This window comes from Schistocerca piceifrons, chromosome X (genome assembly GCF_021461385.2).
Source record: "Schistocerca piceifrons isolate TAMUIC-IGC-003096 chromosome X, iqSchPice1.1, whole genome shotgun sequence".
Taxonomy (NCBI): Eukaryota; Metazoa; Arthropoda; class Insecta; order Orthoptera; family Acrididae; genus Schistocerca; species Schistocerca piceifrons.
This window is the reverse complement of record NC_060149.1, coordinates 607,223,727-607,242,428: the sequence shown is the minus strand read 5'-3', so window position 1 is coordinate 607,242,428 and position 18,702 is coordinate 607,223,727. Positions and strand designations below refer to the sequence as shown.

General features: G+C 38.3%; 2 protein-coding genes across 2 annotated transcripts in view; one reads left to right on the top strand and one right to left on the bottom strand.

The window, feature by feature from the left end:
- LOC124723176 (constitutive coactivator of peroxisome proliferator-activated receptor gamma-like) overlaps window positions 1-18,702 on the top strand; it is a 735,979-nt gene that overhangs the window by 428,299 nt on the left and 288,978 nt on the right. The window lies entirely within an intron of this gene.
- Window positions 1-18,702, bottom strand: part of LOC124723179 (leukocyte elastase inhibitor-like) — a 74,612-nt gene that overhangs the window by 17,843 nt on the left and 38,067 nt on the right. Inside the window, exons 2-5 of the mRNA XM_047248373.1 lie at window positions 17,585-17,706; window positions 17,304-17,486; window positions 16,656-16,869; window positions 12,934-13,148 (exon numbers count right to left, since the gene is read on the bottom strand). Coding sequence (XP_047104329.1) covers window positions 12,934-13,148; window positions 16,656-16,869; window positions 17,304-17,486; window positions 17,585-17,706 — 734 coding nt within the window. The remainder of the gene's footprint in view (window positions 1-12,933; window positions 13,149-16,655; window positions 16,870-17,303; window positions 17,487-17,584; window positions 17,707-18,702) is intronic.

Sequence of the window (18,702 nt, the reverse complement as noted above, 5' to 3'; positions counted from 1 at the left end):
CCAATTCGAGCACTTTCACCGTGATGCCATTTTCAGGGTGAAAATACCTCATAATGAGAGGAACCAACTTCAAATCCAGATGATTCCATGTATCAATCATTACAGAAATGAAGCTAGCACTTTTCAGTTCATTTAAAACCTGCTGAGTTGCATACGGTGCAATAACATTTGAAATGATTGCATTACTTTTGTGTGTCCACATGTGAATTTAGGATTGAAAAGTTTTTTTAACAACTGCTGTAGTACAGTCCATTGACTTAAAGCTATGGTTATGCATTGCACTGTGGTATGCAAACGTAGCTTCTTGTGCTGCCAACTGCGTATCCATTTCTGTTACTGATTTTAGCTTTACATAGTAGTCACTCACGCATTTATTTGCTCTTTTCGTTTGATCACTCATGCGATGTTTCTTCGTCTTAATGTGATTCACAATGTCAGACCTTCCACCATGACTAATAGCAAATTTTGACCTGCATGACGTACATTCTGCAGTTTCTCCACTTACAGTGATAAAAGGAAACTCTCTTTTTATATTACTGTTAAAATTACACTTCCGTTTTGGCATAATGAAACAGTGATTGCACAGTGCAAAACATTAACAGTGTGGTGACAAAAGCCAGAGAGCAAGTATCAGTGGTGTAGACTATCTCTGGACCGAATGGATGGATTCAGTGGGCGATTTAGAAGAGAAGAATCTTTGTTGTTATTTGTATCCTATAGTGCGTTTATAATTACTTGCGGTTTTTGACAGTTCGGTACATGTTTGGCGTATGCTGAAAGTCATCACATGCTTCGTAGCATAAATAATTGCGCAGTTAATAGCAAGTCAAACAACCAGTAGCGTAAAATACTCTAGCCAAGCGGAATCATAAAAAAAGGACATTTGAGCGTCCCCCAAAAAACTTTCGGGACAGCGGGACATTTTGACAAAAAACGGGACGAATGGACACCCTATGCTAGTACCCTGTTTAGAATGTTCTAATGGAAAGCAACTCTCAAAGAGCATGAGAAATGTGTTAAGGAAAGAATTATATTTGTCATCTATCTTATCAGCACTATAAATATTCTGCCACTCTTGTTCCTTAACAAGGTTTAAAAAAAACACTAATGCCATTCGGTTAGCTTTCCTACACAGCATCCTTTTTCTTGCACAATCATATACAAAAATAAAATTGAAGTCTCCAGATATGACTAATTTCTGGCAGTTCCTATAAAGTGAATTGAGAACCCTGCCCTCTAGCTTGAGCAGAAATGCTCTGAAGTCAGAGTTGGAGGACCTGTAAACAACAAAAATTAGACGTTTAGTTTCATTAAATTCCCTGCACAACATTAAAATATCTGTTCAGTGCAGTGCTGTGATATGTCTATGGACTCAAATAGAGTACTGTTTTTTTACGTACATGGCCACTCCACCATCCTGCAAGGAACTCCTTGAAAACAGCCAGGTAATTTGTATCCTGGTAAAGGATGCCTCTGAATTGTCAAATTATTCAAGTGGTGCTCCAATATACCAATAATGTCAGAGTCAACATCTATAAGCAGTTCACTAACTTTCTCTCTAATACCTCTTATATTTTGATTAAATATCCTAAATCTTTCTCTACTCTGATACTTTACCACCTCTGAAGGTGATTCCTTTGCTAGAGGGACGTCTTGTAAGCAGGCATACCTACCAGCTGAATTCAATCTGAAAAAGGTGCAGCTAGTACAGGAATTTTTCCATGAGTGATCCCACCACCACCCACTGCACTGTCACCTGTAAGCTTTGCCAGCCCCCCCTTCACATTCCTCTTGAGGTGCAGGCCATGCCTAGTGAAACCCGATCTACCGATAGACTCAGCTGGCAGCACTGCAATGTGACCCATGCCCTCTGCCATCAGTGCCTTCTCCAGCCCCCTGTTAACATGCCTAACAGCCGCATTAAGATAAGGCCAATCATGACGCTGAAACAGTTGCACAGATTGCACATTAGTCTCGGCAGTTAGTAGCTATCTTTACCAGGTCACCACCTACATCATATTCCCCATCCCCATCAAGACTATTCTCTGCTCCAGTCACAATCACTACCCAATCCTCTTTCAGAGAATTCCTACCTAACTAGCATACGCTGTCAGTCACCTGAGCCAGCCCTGCACCAGGTTTCACAGTGCTGGTGACCTGGTACTCACTCCCAACATTTCCTGCATCTGCTGGCCCACACCTCTACGGTGTGAACTACCTAGCAGAACTTCCTCCATTCTGTTAGTATTTGTAACTGGCTTTGGCTTCCTAACTGCTGAGGACTGCTGTGTGTTTCCTACACCAACAGCTATAAGAGGCTCCTTTCCGCTCAACTCTGACAGTCTGTCAAATCTATTGCATATACACGAAGCACAACTGTCTGGATATCTCTTCCTCCTAGCTGCCTTCTTACCAACTGCCAGTTCACATTCCCATCACCTTTCACCCTCTTCAATCTATCTAATTTCTCCTTTGTGTCTTATAACTGTGCCTGAAGGGCACAGATCTTACACTCCTGCTCCTCTGTCAACATATTTCTGCTATGGATTCTGCATTCCTAGGAGAGGACGTCACTAGAATGCCCACTGTCTTCCCCCCAATGAAAATACTTTGAACAGATCCCACACTATAGTGAACTACTCACAATCCTATGACGAAGCCTACACTTCTCACTCATGGTAAAATTTTAACACTTACTGAAAAAACTAAATATTTATGTTACATAAGTTTAATTACAAAAGTAGAGTTACTTAAAGAACTAACAATAGTGGTCTCTAAGTTCTCACTTTACTAAGAAAGCAACAACTTCTATTAATACCACTAAACAACAAATAATACCAATACCACCAAAACCTCAGACAATTTCTTAGTTAAAGCAAAAATTCAAGCAGCCCCAGGAACACTCACTCAATGAAATTAAAACAGTGAATGAAAATTTCACTGAAATATTGCACTAGAATCAGTAAGACACACCAACTGAAAACTACCACACAAAATCTGCTGAACAACTTCAATGCACAGGCAACGCTTAAAAAAAAAACCACCCCACAGTGGGCAAACATCTCCAACAGTTTATTAGGCCGTCAATTTGCCACAAACAAGATGAGACACAGTTGAAAACTACTAAATTTAATAACTGTATAACAGTGCACAAACAACTTTGTCAGAATTCAACTTAAGAACCACTACAGCTGCAACTGCTAATATTTGGATATGAATGAAAACTACTAAATTTATTATTCAAATACAGTGCACAAATCTCTTGACAGTACTTACCTTTAGAATTGCTAGAGCTGCAACTGCACACTAAGAAATGTGAACACACTGCTGAGGTCTGAGACTTTGATGAATGACGTAAGCATACTCATGAATAACAAACCACTCACATCAGCAACACAGAAAGAAAGACTAAGATGAATAAAAATCCATTGATAACTTACTTTTACAGCAAATATCAACACAAATAAACTTTAAAATAAGTAACTGAAGACAAACATTATAAAATATTGGTGAGCAATTTCAACAGCAGTCCAGCACACATGACGTCACACCGAGAAGTCCCCATTAATTCACTAAATCACAAGGGGTGTGGAGGGGGCACATAAATGAACTGTTAAGGAAGATTAGGATTAAACAGCCAGTCAGTGACAAATTTGTCAGATGTAGAACAGTCAGTTTGGGGAAGTATAGAGAGAAAATCAGCCATGTCACATACACGGGAACCATCCCAGCATGTGCCGTACGAGATTTAGGGAAACTGCACAATCTGACAAGGATTTAAACTGCAGTCCTCCCGAGTGAGTTCAGTATCCTTGTACTGCACCAACTTCCTGTATCTGCTGTTAAAGAAGTCTTTCCTTCTCATGCACAGCATTACCATACTGTAAAAGTGGAACTATTGTTACGTGCTAGATTTTATATTGTGATAACTGCAAATCCTATTTTGATGGCAGCTGCAATTTGGTTCATACAGAAAGAGCCTGAACTACTTTGACTTTAAAATGAACAACATATCAAGTGTCTAGTTTTCTTGACTTGCCTATGGAAAAGGACAGTGGATTTTTTTATAAATATTAATTGTCCTTGTATTAACACACATTGTAATTATTCCGAAAATGTTAACATAATGAATACATTAAATTTTAAAAAAGAAGTGAATTTAAAAACTAAGTCAGTCTGACTTTTGTGAACTGGCTTAAAAAGTGCCAGTTTCAATGTTGAAAAAAGTGTCATAGTTTCAGTTTTAAAACTGTGACATTGTGGATTCCAGTAGAGGGGTCATGACAAAAATATAAATACACCCTCAACAAGACAGTACAATTGCAAGGACAGGAAAATCACTGCAGCTGGTGTCTTTATTTTGAAACATGACAACTGTATCTCTAGAAATCTTTCTTGTTAATTACAAATATGTTGGAGAAACAATCATCTTCACAGTTTAGAAGAAAGTTGCAGGACAACAGTGATGGCAAGTGGCATTTGTTCTGAAGCATCTTTTAAAGTAATACTATGCCAAGCAGCATTTCCCACAATGGTTGCCACAGTTTCGTTTATAATTATATCCACTTAGAATACAGTACAAGGGTGCAACAAAGTTGTTATATGTCATGATTGTTATAAAAGTTGGTCCTACCTCTCAGAGTAGACATTGGCACTGACAAGGCTGGAACAGTTGATGATGGATGGCCATATGTGGCCAGTTGACTGCTAGAGTCTACCAAGAGGATGATGGGAGCAGAAGTCATAAGAACCAACAAGAGTATTACTGAGGTTTAGTGACAGTGATAAAGATAATAGGGACAGTATTTATTACCTCAGACCATGGCAAGGGGTGGACAAAAAGTGGGATGTTCCATTCTGGCTGGTCAGCAGTTGTGCAAGGTGTATGTGGGAATTAGGCATCAGTGTTGTTTTAGACAAGGTGGGGACAGCTTTGATGCACAATGGACACCTTGGAAAAACCAGCTTACTGGCAGAGGGAGTGTCCTTGTCACTAATGAAACAGCATCAGTGTTTACTGTATGTTTCTCTCCTGTGGAGAACTGCCTCATTTCTTATAAGTCATCTTAATTTTCAACATCCTTCTGTAGCACACCTCAAATGTTTCAGTGCACTGTTATCACTGGAAAACTTCTCTTTAAAGTATATAATGTCATAAATAGTTATGGCTATCAATGTAGGAATACATGTTATTAAACACTGAACTGCTGCCAACTGATTTTGTATGTCATTAAATTGAGAGTGTTACGCAGTCTACTGGCATGTCATGACCCAAAATATTCAACTATGTATGGAATACTGGAGCTACTGGTTCCTGAGAATAATTGGTTTCCCAAATATTCTCTGGAGGGCACTGTTTAACCAAGAAGGGTCTTTGCCATATTCCATGTATATATAGAGAATAATTTGTGTATCTGAGCTTTAATCTTGAATCTTTTGTACAGAAAGCTGGCTTAAGCCAGAGATAAATTCTGCCGAAATTTTTACAAAGGTACAGACGGTGTTTAGAAAGGATAGATTGCATGCAACCGGTGGTGGAGTGTTCGTCGCTGTTAGTAGTAGTTTATCCTGTAGTGAAGTAGAAGTGGATAGTTCCTGTGAATTATTATGGGTGGAGGTTACACTAAACAACCGAACTAGGTTAATAATTGGCTCCTTTTACCGACCTCCCGACTCAGCAGCATTAGTGGCAGAACAACTGAGAGAAAATTTGGAATACATTTCACATAAATTTTCTCAGCATGTTATAGTCTTAGGTGGAGATTTCAATTTACCAGATATAGACTGGGACACTCAGATGTTTAGGATGGGTGGTAGGGACAGAGCATCGAGTGACATTATACTGAGTGCACTATCCGAAAATTACCTCGAGCAATTAAACAGAGAACCGACTCGTGGAGATAACATCTTGGACCTACTGATAACAAACAGACCCGAACTTTTCGACTCTGTAAGTGCAGAACAGGGAATCAGTGATCATAAGGCCGTTGCAGCATCCCTGAATATGGAAGTTAATAGGAATATAAAAAAAGGGAGGAAGGTTTATCTGTTTAGCAAGAGTAATAGAAGGCAGATTTCAGACTACCTAACAGATCAAAACGAAAATTTCTGTTCCGACACTGACAATGTTGAGTGTTTATGGAAAAAGTTCCAAGGCAATCGTAAAATGCGTTTTAGACAGGTACGTGCCAAGTAAAACTGTGAGGGACGGGAAAAACCCACCGTGGTACAACAACAAAGTTAGGAAACTACTGCGAAAGCAAAGAGAGCTCCACTCCAAGTTTAAATGCAGCCAAAACCTCTCAGACAAACAGAAGCTAAACGATGTCAAAGTTAGCGTAAGGAGGGCTATGCGTGAAGCATTCATTGAATTCGAAAGTAAAATTCTATGTACCGACTTGACAGAAAATCCTAGGAAGTTCTGGTCTTACGTTAAATCAGTAAGTGGCTCGAAACAGCATATCCAGACACTACGGGATGATGATGGCATTGAAACAGAGGATGACACGCGTAAAGCTGAAATACTAAACACCTTTTTCCAAAGCTGTTTCACAGAGGAAGACCGCACTGCAGTTCCTTCTCTAAATCCTCGCACAAACGAAAAAAATGGCTGACATCGAAATAAGTGTCCAAGGAATAGAAAAGCAACTGGAATCACTCAACAGAGGAAAGTCCACTGGACCTGATGGGATACCAATTCGATTCTACACAGAGTACGCGAAAGAACTTGCCCACCTTCTAACAGCCGTGTACCGCAAGTCTCTAGAGGAACGGAGGGTTCCAAATGATTGGAAAAGAGCACAGGTAGTCCCAGTCGTCAAGAAGGGTCGTCGAGCAGATGCGCAAAACTATAGACCTATATCTCTGACGTCGATCTCTTGTAGAATTTTAGAACATGTTTTTTGCTCGCATATCATGTCATTTCTGGAAACCCAGAATCTACTATGTAGGAATCAACATGGATTCCGGAAACAGCGATCGTGTGACACCCAACTCGCTTTATTTGTTCATGAGACCCAGAAAATATTAGATACAGGCTCCCAGGTAGATGCTATTTTTCTTGACTTCCGGAAGGTGTTCGATACAGTTCCGCACTGTCGCCTGATAAACAAAGTAAGAGCCTACGGAATATCAGACCAGCTGTGTGGCTGGGTTGAAGAGTTTTTAGCAAACAGAACACAGCATGTTGTTATCAATGGAGAGACGTCTACAGACGTTAAAGTAACCTCTGGCGTGCCACAGGGGAGTGTTATGGGACCATTGCTTTTCACAATATATATAAATGACCTAGTAGATAGTGTCGGAAGTTCCATGTGGCTTTTCGTCGATGATGCTGTAGTATACAGAGAAGTTGCAGCAATAGAAAATTGTAGCGAAATGCAAGAAGATCTGCAGCGGATAGGCACTTGGTGCAGGGAGTGGCAACTGACCCTTAACATAGACAAATGTAATGTATTGCGAATACATAGAAAGAAGGATCCTTTATTGTATGATTATATGATAGCGGAACAAACACTGGTAGCAGTTACTTCTGTAAAATATCTGGAAGTATGCGTGCGGAACGATTTGAAGTGGAATGATCATATAAAATTAATTGTTGGTAAGGCGGGTACCAGGTTGAGATTCATTGGGAGAGTGCTTAGAAAATGTAGTCCATCAACAAAGGAGGTGGCTTACAAAACACTCGTTCGACCTATACTTGAGTATTGCTCATCAGTGTGGGATCCGTACCAGATCGGGTTCACGGAGGAGATAGAGAAGATCCAAAGAAGAGCGGCGCGTTTCGTCACAGGGTTATTTGGTAACCGTGATAGCGTTACGGAGATGTTTAACAAACTCAAGTGGCAGACTCTGCAAGAGAGGCGCTCTGCATCGCGGTGTAGCTTGCTCGCCAGGTTTCGAGAGGGTGCGTTTCTGGATGAGGTATCGAATATATTGCTTCCCCCTACTTATACCTCCCGAGGAGATCACGAATGTAAAATTAGAGAGATTAGAGCGCGCACGGAGGCTTTCAGACAGTCGTTCTTCCCGCGAACCATACGCTACTGGAACAGGAAAGGGAGGTAATGACAGTGGCACGTAAAGTGCCCTCCGCCACACACCGTTGGGTGGCTTGCGGAGTATCAATGTAGATGTAGATGTAGATGTAGAATTTTAAACTAAACTGTCAGTTCCACAAAACAACTGCTTTCCTAGATTTGAGGAATAACTTTTTGCCTTTAGTGCTGTCATTGTTCTGATACCAATACAAATTGTAAGTGATTTTTCCTTGATTGGACAGTTGAAAACAATTGTCCCATTTATAGTTAGAAGATTCAGAATATTCCTATGAAATGTCAAGAAGGAAGTTCAGGTTTTAACATCCCATGAAACTGAGCCCAAGTTCAATTGGGGAAGGCACTCAGTTGTATCCTTTTCAAAGGAACCATCCTGGAAATTTCCTTAAGTGATGGATGGAAACTAAAAAACTGAAATGACTGGATAGGGATTTGAATTGCCAGCCTAAAGAGATCAAGTCTGGTGTATTACCAATGTGCCACTTACTTCATCTCTACCATGGCTTTTTGGGAATAGTTTCTTGGAGGCTGACACCTGAGAATGTGTTCAGGATTACGTTGGAAAACTGTTTTTTATACAGCACTGGCTATTTATCATTTTTTCAGTGAATATTAGCAAATTAAAATTACCATTACTATCATGTGGCAGTCATAATTCTTTCTGTGCTATTGAACTGAGGCTATATTTGAATGACTGACTAATGTATGTGGATCAAGCCCAATTTGATCTCATATTTTGAGAAGAAAAGGCACAGTAACAAGATATCAGATCTAAAAGGTGGTACCACATGAAAATGTGGGCCACAATTCTGGTAGTATGCGGATATGTCCCTGCGAACATCATCTAAATATTTGTGTACACCTATTGTTTGTCACTCTGTCCACCCTACTGCAGCCCGAGCATAAAGTACTGTACAGTAGAATAGCGACCGGCACACTGCTGTGTGTTACATTCAAAGCCAAGGGAGCTTGGAGGGAGAGGGTCACATCTGTCAAATGTATTTTGAAATCTGTTTCAAGAACAAATTGCTTTATATGGAAAGTGTACATAATATTTCAGCCACATGCAAATATATGTTCAAAATATATGTTCAGTATTATTTTACCTGTCCATACCTCAAAATCAAAATGAATCAGTGTGAGCAACTGAAGTGTTATGAAATGGAGTTAATAATTTCCAGTTTAACCATACCAGTCACAATGAATGGCGTAACTCCTGCAAATGTACTTCACTTTATCAGTGTCCACTTTTCAGTCCAAAGCAAACAACAAATATCAGTGATGTTAATTATTAAATAGGAGTATGCTACTTATTTAATGATATATTCATTCATTTCATTAATTTATACTGCATTTCTAAATTGCAACATGAAGGTGTTCAAAACAAAGTGATCTCTGACAACAGCTATGGGTTAGAAACAGTACATTTTGAAACAATGAACAAAGCATTATTGCTTCTTGGATCATTGGTCTTACGAAGACAAACCTCTTAATCTGCTATACAGTACTTTGTACTCTGGCATTAGGCAGCTGTAGATGGACAGATTGAAAATGTGTGGGCGCAATTATTTAAATGCTGTGCGCTTAGAAGTTCATAACTACATACTACCAGAACTGTGGCCCAAATTTTTGTGCAGGATCAATTGCTGGGGCTGAGATATTGGAAGTGTGTTTTTCTTTCCTTAAAATCTCAGGTCAGTTTGGTGATGTTTCCAGATAAGTATCACTGTTAGTTACTGTTGTCTATGTGTATTCATACTTTTGTTTGATCTCATTGGAGTTAATATTGCAACTTATATATGGAAGTTTCCTGCCCTCTCCTGGGCTACTCAATACATGAAGTGCACATTGAGGAAGCTACACTGCACAACTCAGAGAGCCTCTAATTTCGACCCTCCACCCTCATTCAGACCAGATGAACCTGATTTTGAATGATGGTGCACATTGATATTTGTAGTTTGATCCATTAGTGAGACTAGCTGTCTTCACCATTTTCTGAAAGAATAAACAACAGTCTCAGATGCCATGCAACACACATTAATTAGTGCAGACCTGAGTGGTAATCTGTAGTCAAGTACAACCAATACTTTTGACTGGCACATGGATAGCTTGTTTCACCTGTCAGACAATTTCTACAGGTATACGCTAAGTGTACATGGGATTTATTCCCCTTGCATGACACTATTTCCCAAAGACAGGTGATCATATGATTTGAAATTTAAGTTGCTTACACACAGCACTATCTCCATTTCGTCTGTGGGTGCTTGTAACACGATAAGAAAGCCACTTATTCAAGCAAAAAGGCGAAGCCCATTGTCCAAATCATTATTAGCAGATGTAATGCCTCAAACTTACAAGAAACTTGACATACACATGTTTGCGATTTGATGCTGCTGTTTTCCACACAACCACTCCTCATCTAAGCACAGCATGCTAATAACTGTCAACTGTCTGTCTGTCTGTCTGGCACCAAATAAGGAGCTCATCAGTAGCTGCTGATACAGCTTCTGTCTACCTGTCTGCAGACACCAGTCAACTCTGACATCAAGTTCTTAAAACATACACTCTCCATTACCACAGCCACTAGATATCTGAATAGCTCTTGTAAATACGAAAACAAGAAAATAAGGCAAGGTCTCCTATCCCATGCTAACCAAGATGCTGTTCACATTCAAACAAAAGTATGTAATTGAACTATATGCAATGTAGTAATTGCAGTAACTGTTGGTGGTGTGTAAATAGTACATACTGCTGGAGAGTGCTTGTACATTGTTTGACCTTAAAATTGCAGCACCAGGAAGAATAGCAAGTAAAACTTTATTTATTGGGCTTTTACAGCCATGTAGGAAATTATTAAATTTGTGTGCAATTGTGGGGTAAATTATGAGAAATTTAGTTCGAAGATCTGCCGTCTCTGGCAGCAGCCTGGCTGGGCATGTAGTCAAATTGAGCTTGGATCTCACATTTGGGCAAGTCATTTCCACACATTAAATACTCAACAAGCCAGTGTATGGTGGAGAATACATAATACCAGTATTATCAGTTTTCTTTCCTATTCCATCTGTGTACTGAATAACGGAGAATGACTGTCTACGAAGTTCTCTGTACTTTTTGTAAGCTCATATTTTTCTCATGATCCCTATGCGTGAACTGTATGCCACAGTGTATGAATCTTAGTGGCTGGCAAGTGTTGACACACCAGTCTCTTGGCAATACATGATTAGATGTTTTCAGAATGTCAAAGGTGTGGAGAATATGCAGGCCAATGCAACAGCCGAACACCTGTATTCTCGACCGAACAATGCATAACAGAAGAAATACTTCAACTGATCAACAAAATAAGTACAAAACCATTCAGGATTATGGAAATACAAATAATTTAAAAATTAAATAAATAGGAAGTGCAAGGAAGCTAATGCAAAATGGCTGCATGAATAATGTGAAGAAATGATTGCTAGAATGGTAGATTCAGAATAGAGGAAGGTCAGAGCAACCTTTGGTGATATTAAAAACAAGGGAAATAACATTAAGAGTGCAATGGGAATACTGCTGTTAAATGCAGGTGAGAGAGTGGATAGAAGGAGCACATTGAAGGCCTCAATGACAGGGAGGACTTGTCAGACAACATGATAGAAGAATGAATAGTTGTCGACAGGAAAGAGAGAGATGTGATCCAGTTTAAGAGTCAGAATTTAAAACAGCTTTGGAAGACTTACGATCAACTAAGGCTGAAGGGAGAGATTATATTCCATTGGAATTTCTGAAATCATTGGTGGAAGTGGCAACAAAACGACTATTCACATTGCTGTGTAGAATGTATGAAACTGGCAATATACCATCGAACTTTTGGAAAAACAGCACCCTCATGATGCCAAAGATAGCAAGAACTGACAAGTGCAAGAATTGTCACACAATCAACTTAACATGCCCAGTCAACTTAACAGATCATGCATCCAAGCTGTTGACAAGAATAATATACAGAAGAGTGGAAAAGAAAATCTAGGATCTATGATAAAGGCACCAGAGAGGAAGTTCTCACATTGCAGTTGATAATGGACGCATGGGTGAGGAAAAATTTAGACATGTTCATAGGATCTGTTGACCTGGCAAAAGCGTTCAACAAAGTAAAATGATGAAACGTGCTTGAAATTCTGACAAAAATAGTTGTAAGCAATAGGGAAGGAAAGGTAATACATAATATGTACAAGAACCAAGAAGGAATGAGAGGAGTGGGAGACCAAGAACAAAGTGCTCAGATTAAAAAAAAAGGTGTAAGACAGGGACGTCGTCTTTTGCCCTTACTGTGTTCATTGAAGAAACAATGACAGAAGTGTCAAGAGTGGGATTAAAATTCAAGGTGAAAGGATATTGGTGATATGATTTACTGATGACATTGCTATCCTCAGTGAAACTGGAGAGCAACAACAGGCACTGTTACATGGAATGGCGAGTCTAATGAGTACAGAATATGAATTGAGAGTAAATTAACAAAAATAAAAGTAATTAGAAGTAACAGAAATGAGAATACTGAGAAACTTAACATCAGAATTGGTAATCAGAAAGTAGATGAAGTTACGGAATTCTGCTACCGAGCAACAAAATAACCCACGATGGATTGAGCAAGGACGACATAATAAGCAGACTAGTACTACTGAAATAGGCATTCCTTGCCAAGAGAAGTCTACTAGCATCAAACATAGACCTTAATTTGAAGAAGAAATTTCTGAGAATGTACGTTTGAAGCACAGCTTTGTATGGTAGTGAAAAATAGAATGTGGGAAAATTTGAAAGGAAGAAAATTTTCGGCTGTTTGTAGAAGGTATAAAAGTTGAAGCCTAATGGAACATGATGACAGCAAAGGGAACAATGTACTTACATAATAAAGAATTTCCACAGCCTCTGCGTCGAGAGAGCTTATGTAACCATACTTGAAGTAACTTAGGGTTTCCATGAAATATGATCTTTGGCATTCAAGATTCTGTTTGTAGAAACATCTCACTGTTGTACCATCTGCATCAAAGGCTATTTTCCATTTTCCCTTAAAATAGACTGCATTGGTCATCATGAGCTTTGTATCAGTTGGAAGACCCTCTGAAATCAAGCAATAAATGAAATTCAGTTTTATGGCTACAAGCTGTACTATGAAAAACAAAGTTTCCAATTGCATAAAGAGAATATAATAATGGCAGCTTGTTATAAAATATATCTGTGTAACAAAGTAATTTTACTAGTCTTTTTATGTTTACTGTATGATACATGTAATGAGAAGTAAAAGTAAACAACAAATGCACTCTAGTTTAATGATACCCAATTTTACATGAGTCTTTACACTCATCTTTTTTTAAACTAGCGAAGTAGCTTATATGACCTGCATCAGGTAATCTGTAATTGTAAAAGGAGTCTAAACTGTGGTTCAGGTTTTCATTCTTCATTTATGCAATGTGTGAATGAGGAATTTATGAAGTAGTACCGAAACTCTCACAATACATGTTACCTAAAATTACTGTGTCTAACATGGACCCTATTCTGCACTATCACCTTCCATGTAGTTCACCTGGAAGCAAATGCACTGATACCAACATTTCTGCTACTTTGGAGTGCATCCTGGAGGTGTTTCTCTGTCAATGCATTTAATACCCTCTGCCATTCCACATTAATCCCTTCCACTGTATCACTTTCACACAGTCAGCCTTATTTTCTTCTTTGGGAAGAAGTAACACACAGCTAAGTTTGCTGAGTATGGTGCATAGGACACAGCTACTACCTGTTTGTTGCCAAAAATTCCTGAACATAGGTTTTATGTGGTCTTGGATTGTCATGGAGTAGGCCTAAGCAGTCTTCACACAGAATCTCTGTGGACAGTCTTCTCTGTTCCTCCAAATGTCTTAGAACATTGCAATAGTATTTCTCCCCCATACATATTTCTTAAATCAGTGTCACAAGTTGCTGTTAGCTGAGTGGTTTAGTTGTTGGTGAGCATTTTTCCACTGTCATGTTGCTGATAGCTTGCACTTTGGCAAGGGCTTACTTGACAAAGCAGTGTGCCTCTACAACATTTTTTTTGTTTAAGTCAGGAAAACTAATACAGAAATACACTAAGCATTAAAGCAAGCTACTGGAGACAATACTTACAATCATAAACAGACCTGAAGTAGTGTGTGCTGTGTGTAGGGATCTGATGCTGCAAGACTGTAGGTGTTCTATTTAAAACTACATCACCTTGGGAACATGCAGTTGCAGATGTGAATATCTTCTGTTGGTAGAATTGCATATGAGGACTGTGGTATAGTTTGTGCCATGACTGTTCAAAGACAAGCCAAACTTACTTTCAGAGGTTATCACAGGTGATGAAACCTGAAACTATGTAGCAATCATCACAATGGATGAGTCATCCTTCATCTTATATAGAAATCTAGTGGTATTGCAGTGGAATCTTATCAATTTGAGCAAAGAATTCTAATATTGGGAACTTCTAGATACCAACTCTTAATATTAGTAATCAGTGAAAATTCATTAACTGCTGTTGTTCTGTATTTGTGACTTCTGAGAATATGTCAATATCTTGGTGTCATTACCAAATGGATTTTATCAAACGTTACTGTATTCATTATGGTAATGTCATAAACAAGTCCATATTTATACATGTGTACATTGATAGCACTGTGTATATGGAACTGCAGAAATATCTTATTTGAGGACAATTCGAATAACTTATCAATGAAAATTTTTCTGGTTGCTCTTTCACACATTTGATATGAGTTCTCATTGCATGCCACTGTTGTATGTTGTGTGATAATGATGTTTATTTGCTTCTGGAGGCAACACAATCTCAATATTGAGGTTTTTAACATTATCTAGTAGTACAAGGTTATACCAAAGTCTTCAGGTAACACTGAAGGCATGCTATTTTGGTAGAGTGAGTGGAAATTTCTCTGCAGTTTGGAGGAAGCATGTGGCACTGTATAGTTCAAGTTTAGATCAATGACAGGAAACCTCACTCCTTTAGGTGGAAAACTGATGCTTTAATAGTTCATATAATTTCTGAAGTCTCTAATCCATTCAACACAAAGTGACATAATATTTATATGAATGGTGTAATCATGTCACAGTTTCAACTTTTTACATTTTCATAAATCTTCAGGATATACCACACATTTTGAAACCTCGTGTGTACATAGAAGCTACACATCACTCAATGCATAGCTTTTTTGTGGGCAAGAGGTTATAGCTTGCTGCTCAATGATTGGTTGAAAAAAGTACAAATTTAAGAAATTTCATTTCATCCTTAATGTTGGTGTTTACAAAATATAATATTTTAGTGCAGCTTCATTATTAATTCATAGACCTACGAAAATAGTGACTGCTGTTTCCCCATAGATGTGTTTAGTAACATTCTTTTTAAGACCAAAGTGGGAACATCAGGCAGTAATAGTTATAACAATGATACAAAATACTGTTTGTAGTGCATGAAACACCTTATTACTGAACAACTTTGTAATATTTATCTATAAGTGACTGCATACTTTGATATTCAAAGCAAGATTGTTCTTGCGGAAATGTTGTGATGAATCACACTTGTCTTAACTTTCAACTCCCAGGATTGTTTTAGATTTATGTCTAGAAGATACTATCTTGAATGAAGTTTTTATGACTTGTTTAGTACTTTATATAAGCACCTTACATTCCACATTAATAGCCATAAGAAGAAAAACTGCTGCAATTGTGTAATCTTTTATGATCTTGTTGTAGCATTTGCCTTCAAAATGAGCGTAAAATGCCCATTACATTCACTAGGCACTAGAGGTGGTGATATAAGATTGAAGGTGGTCTTGTCTCATCTGCTTCCATTTTCCTTTGTGCCATCTGAAATAACCAACAGTTGTACCCAACAGAAAAAGTATCAGATGTTTCAGGGCTATTTCTTCTATAAAAGCAAGAGGTACCATTTAGCCAGGCATCAAGATATGTAATCAAGAGGAAATTAGCACATTGGCATTGCAGCCAAAATGATGTGTTGTGAGAAACAGTGGCACATTGAGCTTTGTCTGTCCGGGCCATTACATTATTATTCAAGTAAAGTAATGCACAAGTGGGCACAATAAAGCAGTAGTATACTACCCTCTACTCACTGTTAGTATTAAATAGTTTTTACCAGCTTGCATTTAACACGGTCATAAAAAATGTGAGTTTTTAATCCAGTTGTGAGACTCACCAGGCTGCTGTTTGTGTTTTACAGTTTTTGTTTGCCCCATGGTAGAATTTTATTTTCTGGCTAGAGTCCAGATCAGAGGGTAAACGTGTGTGCTCTATTTCTTCTATTTTAGCTGAGAGAGAGAGAGAGAGAGAGAGAGAGAGAGAGGAGGGGGTGGGGGCTGGCCGTGTGTGTTGCTCCAGTGGTGTATTGAGAAGTGAATTCCTCCTCAGCTTTGTGTAGTGATTAGCTAGCCAGTCTGATCATCTACTCAACTAAGTAATTGACATAAGAAAATATTCATCTTGTTTATGATTGTTGTCATTTGAATTTGAGAAGACTGCATACATGATAATGAACACAAAAAATCTCACACAATATATTACAGTGTGTTTCTTCACACTAACCTGCCTCCACAAGTTTTGGTATAAGTCCATGGGTGACTCCACTAACCCAGTCATTGATTGTCATAGCAGCTTTTGTTGGTGAAGTGAAGTCCACTTCACTGATGGTAGCAGAGTAATATTCTTGCATTGCAGCTCTGTATTCTGAATATGGCTTCAAGTCATTTGAGAGGAAGAGACTGTTTCCCGTCTCTATGGTAATCGATGGAGATTTGACCTTTGGAAATAAATTATTATTGTTATTGTTAGTCCAGGAACTCTTGCAGAAATAATCATTCAACCCTCCCCCTCTCTCATTACTTTGCTATAAAATAATGTGTGTGGTCTTTTTCTTGTTTCTGACACTTGGATAACATGTTAAGAGAACTAGAAGTCTGGATTATTATTGTTGTGTGAAGTAAACTTAATATTTAACAAGTTCATTACTTCATTATTTCATTATTTTATTGTTTACAAACCAGTTTACATTTATTGTAGCAAATATTTCTGATTGGAGTTGAATTCAGTACTGAATAGAATTTTTATCAAATACATTTGTCTAGAATGGTAATAGGTATTCCATTAGGTTTACACATTAACTGGCACAGTTCCTGTATATTAGTAAAATTCTGAGTCTCTAACATGTCTCCCATTGTCCTGATACATACTTACAGCGAGTCTACGCAGAAATTGCTGCGTTTTCATCCGATACAACTCCTTCTCATCGGGCAATCGCAGAACATCTTTAATTTCATCTGCAGATTTACCTACTGCACCTTCAAGTACCATTAGCAGAGCAGCTTTCATACTCACTGGAGAAATAAGTACATTTCCATCATGCCGCTTTGTAGCTTCCTGAAAAGTTCTTTCATTTATTTTTGTGCATTTTGTGAAGAACTATTGACAAGCCATAAAAAAGGTCTGAAAAGTCAAATGATATTGTTTCTGTTTACCTGTATTAGCTCAGCATCAAAATAATTGAATCGGTCATCACTAGGTATTTTGTTAAAAAATTTTCCTCTCAGTCCAGTGTTTGTCGAATACGCAAATGTGACATATCCCAGCAATCCCAAGACTGAAACAAATTGTAGGTATAGATATGCTATTGGAATAAAGTGTATTACTTTGCTTCATCCCTAAACAAAGGGAGTAGTTCATCATGGATGTATAACTTTATTTTGAAAAAAAGAGGAGTAGGAAGAGAACATTTCTTACAAGAATACATAATGCTCATATTTAATGTCTGTTCCACATATTGCTAGTTAAATGGTTCTTGGGAATGCAACTAAAGTAGATGGTGCAAATTTGGCACACTGGATTGTTCCAGGAGAGGGCCACCCTGATTTAGGTATTCCATCATTTACCCAAAACCGAAGGAGGTGACTGCTGGGATGTTTCTTTTGTGTAAGGATGTGACTAATTTCCTTCCTCATTCTTGCAAAGCATGAGCTTTTGTTCTATCAGTAATGACCTTTTTTCTTTGCTGTTCTAATCAAGCAGCAGCAAATGAAAAGGGTTACAACAGTAATGCTAACTTAAACTCATCACATTTTTTTAGTAGTTATGAAAATGTCATTTGCAAGCGTTGGTGCTGCAATTGAATAAACAGCCACAGTAAGTCACCTAACAATAGGTGTCATTCTCCTCTCCTCTATGCTTAGTAAGGGGTATCTTAACTAAGTGAAGCTGATAAGAAGATACAAACCAATTATTAATGATTGGATAATCAGATTCACTGTTTATTATCTCCTATGCTATTTTAGCTTGCCATGATTACTATAATTTTAGGTACAGATTTACACTATAAACACATTGTAAAATGAACAGTCTGCTAGTTCGATGATAGAAGTATATTTCTCATGGAAAAATGTTCTTGAGCACTTAATAGCAATCATTCATTTCCTGGGTCGGCAATGTCTGCCTTTGAGAGAAAGTACAGATACATTCTTTCAGCCTGACAAAGGAAACTTCTTGAAACTCTTTGAATTATTCGGAAAGTTCGACTCTGTGATGATGGAGCACCTGCACAGAACGAAGCAAGGTGAGAGTAAGGGTCATCATTACCTTGGAA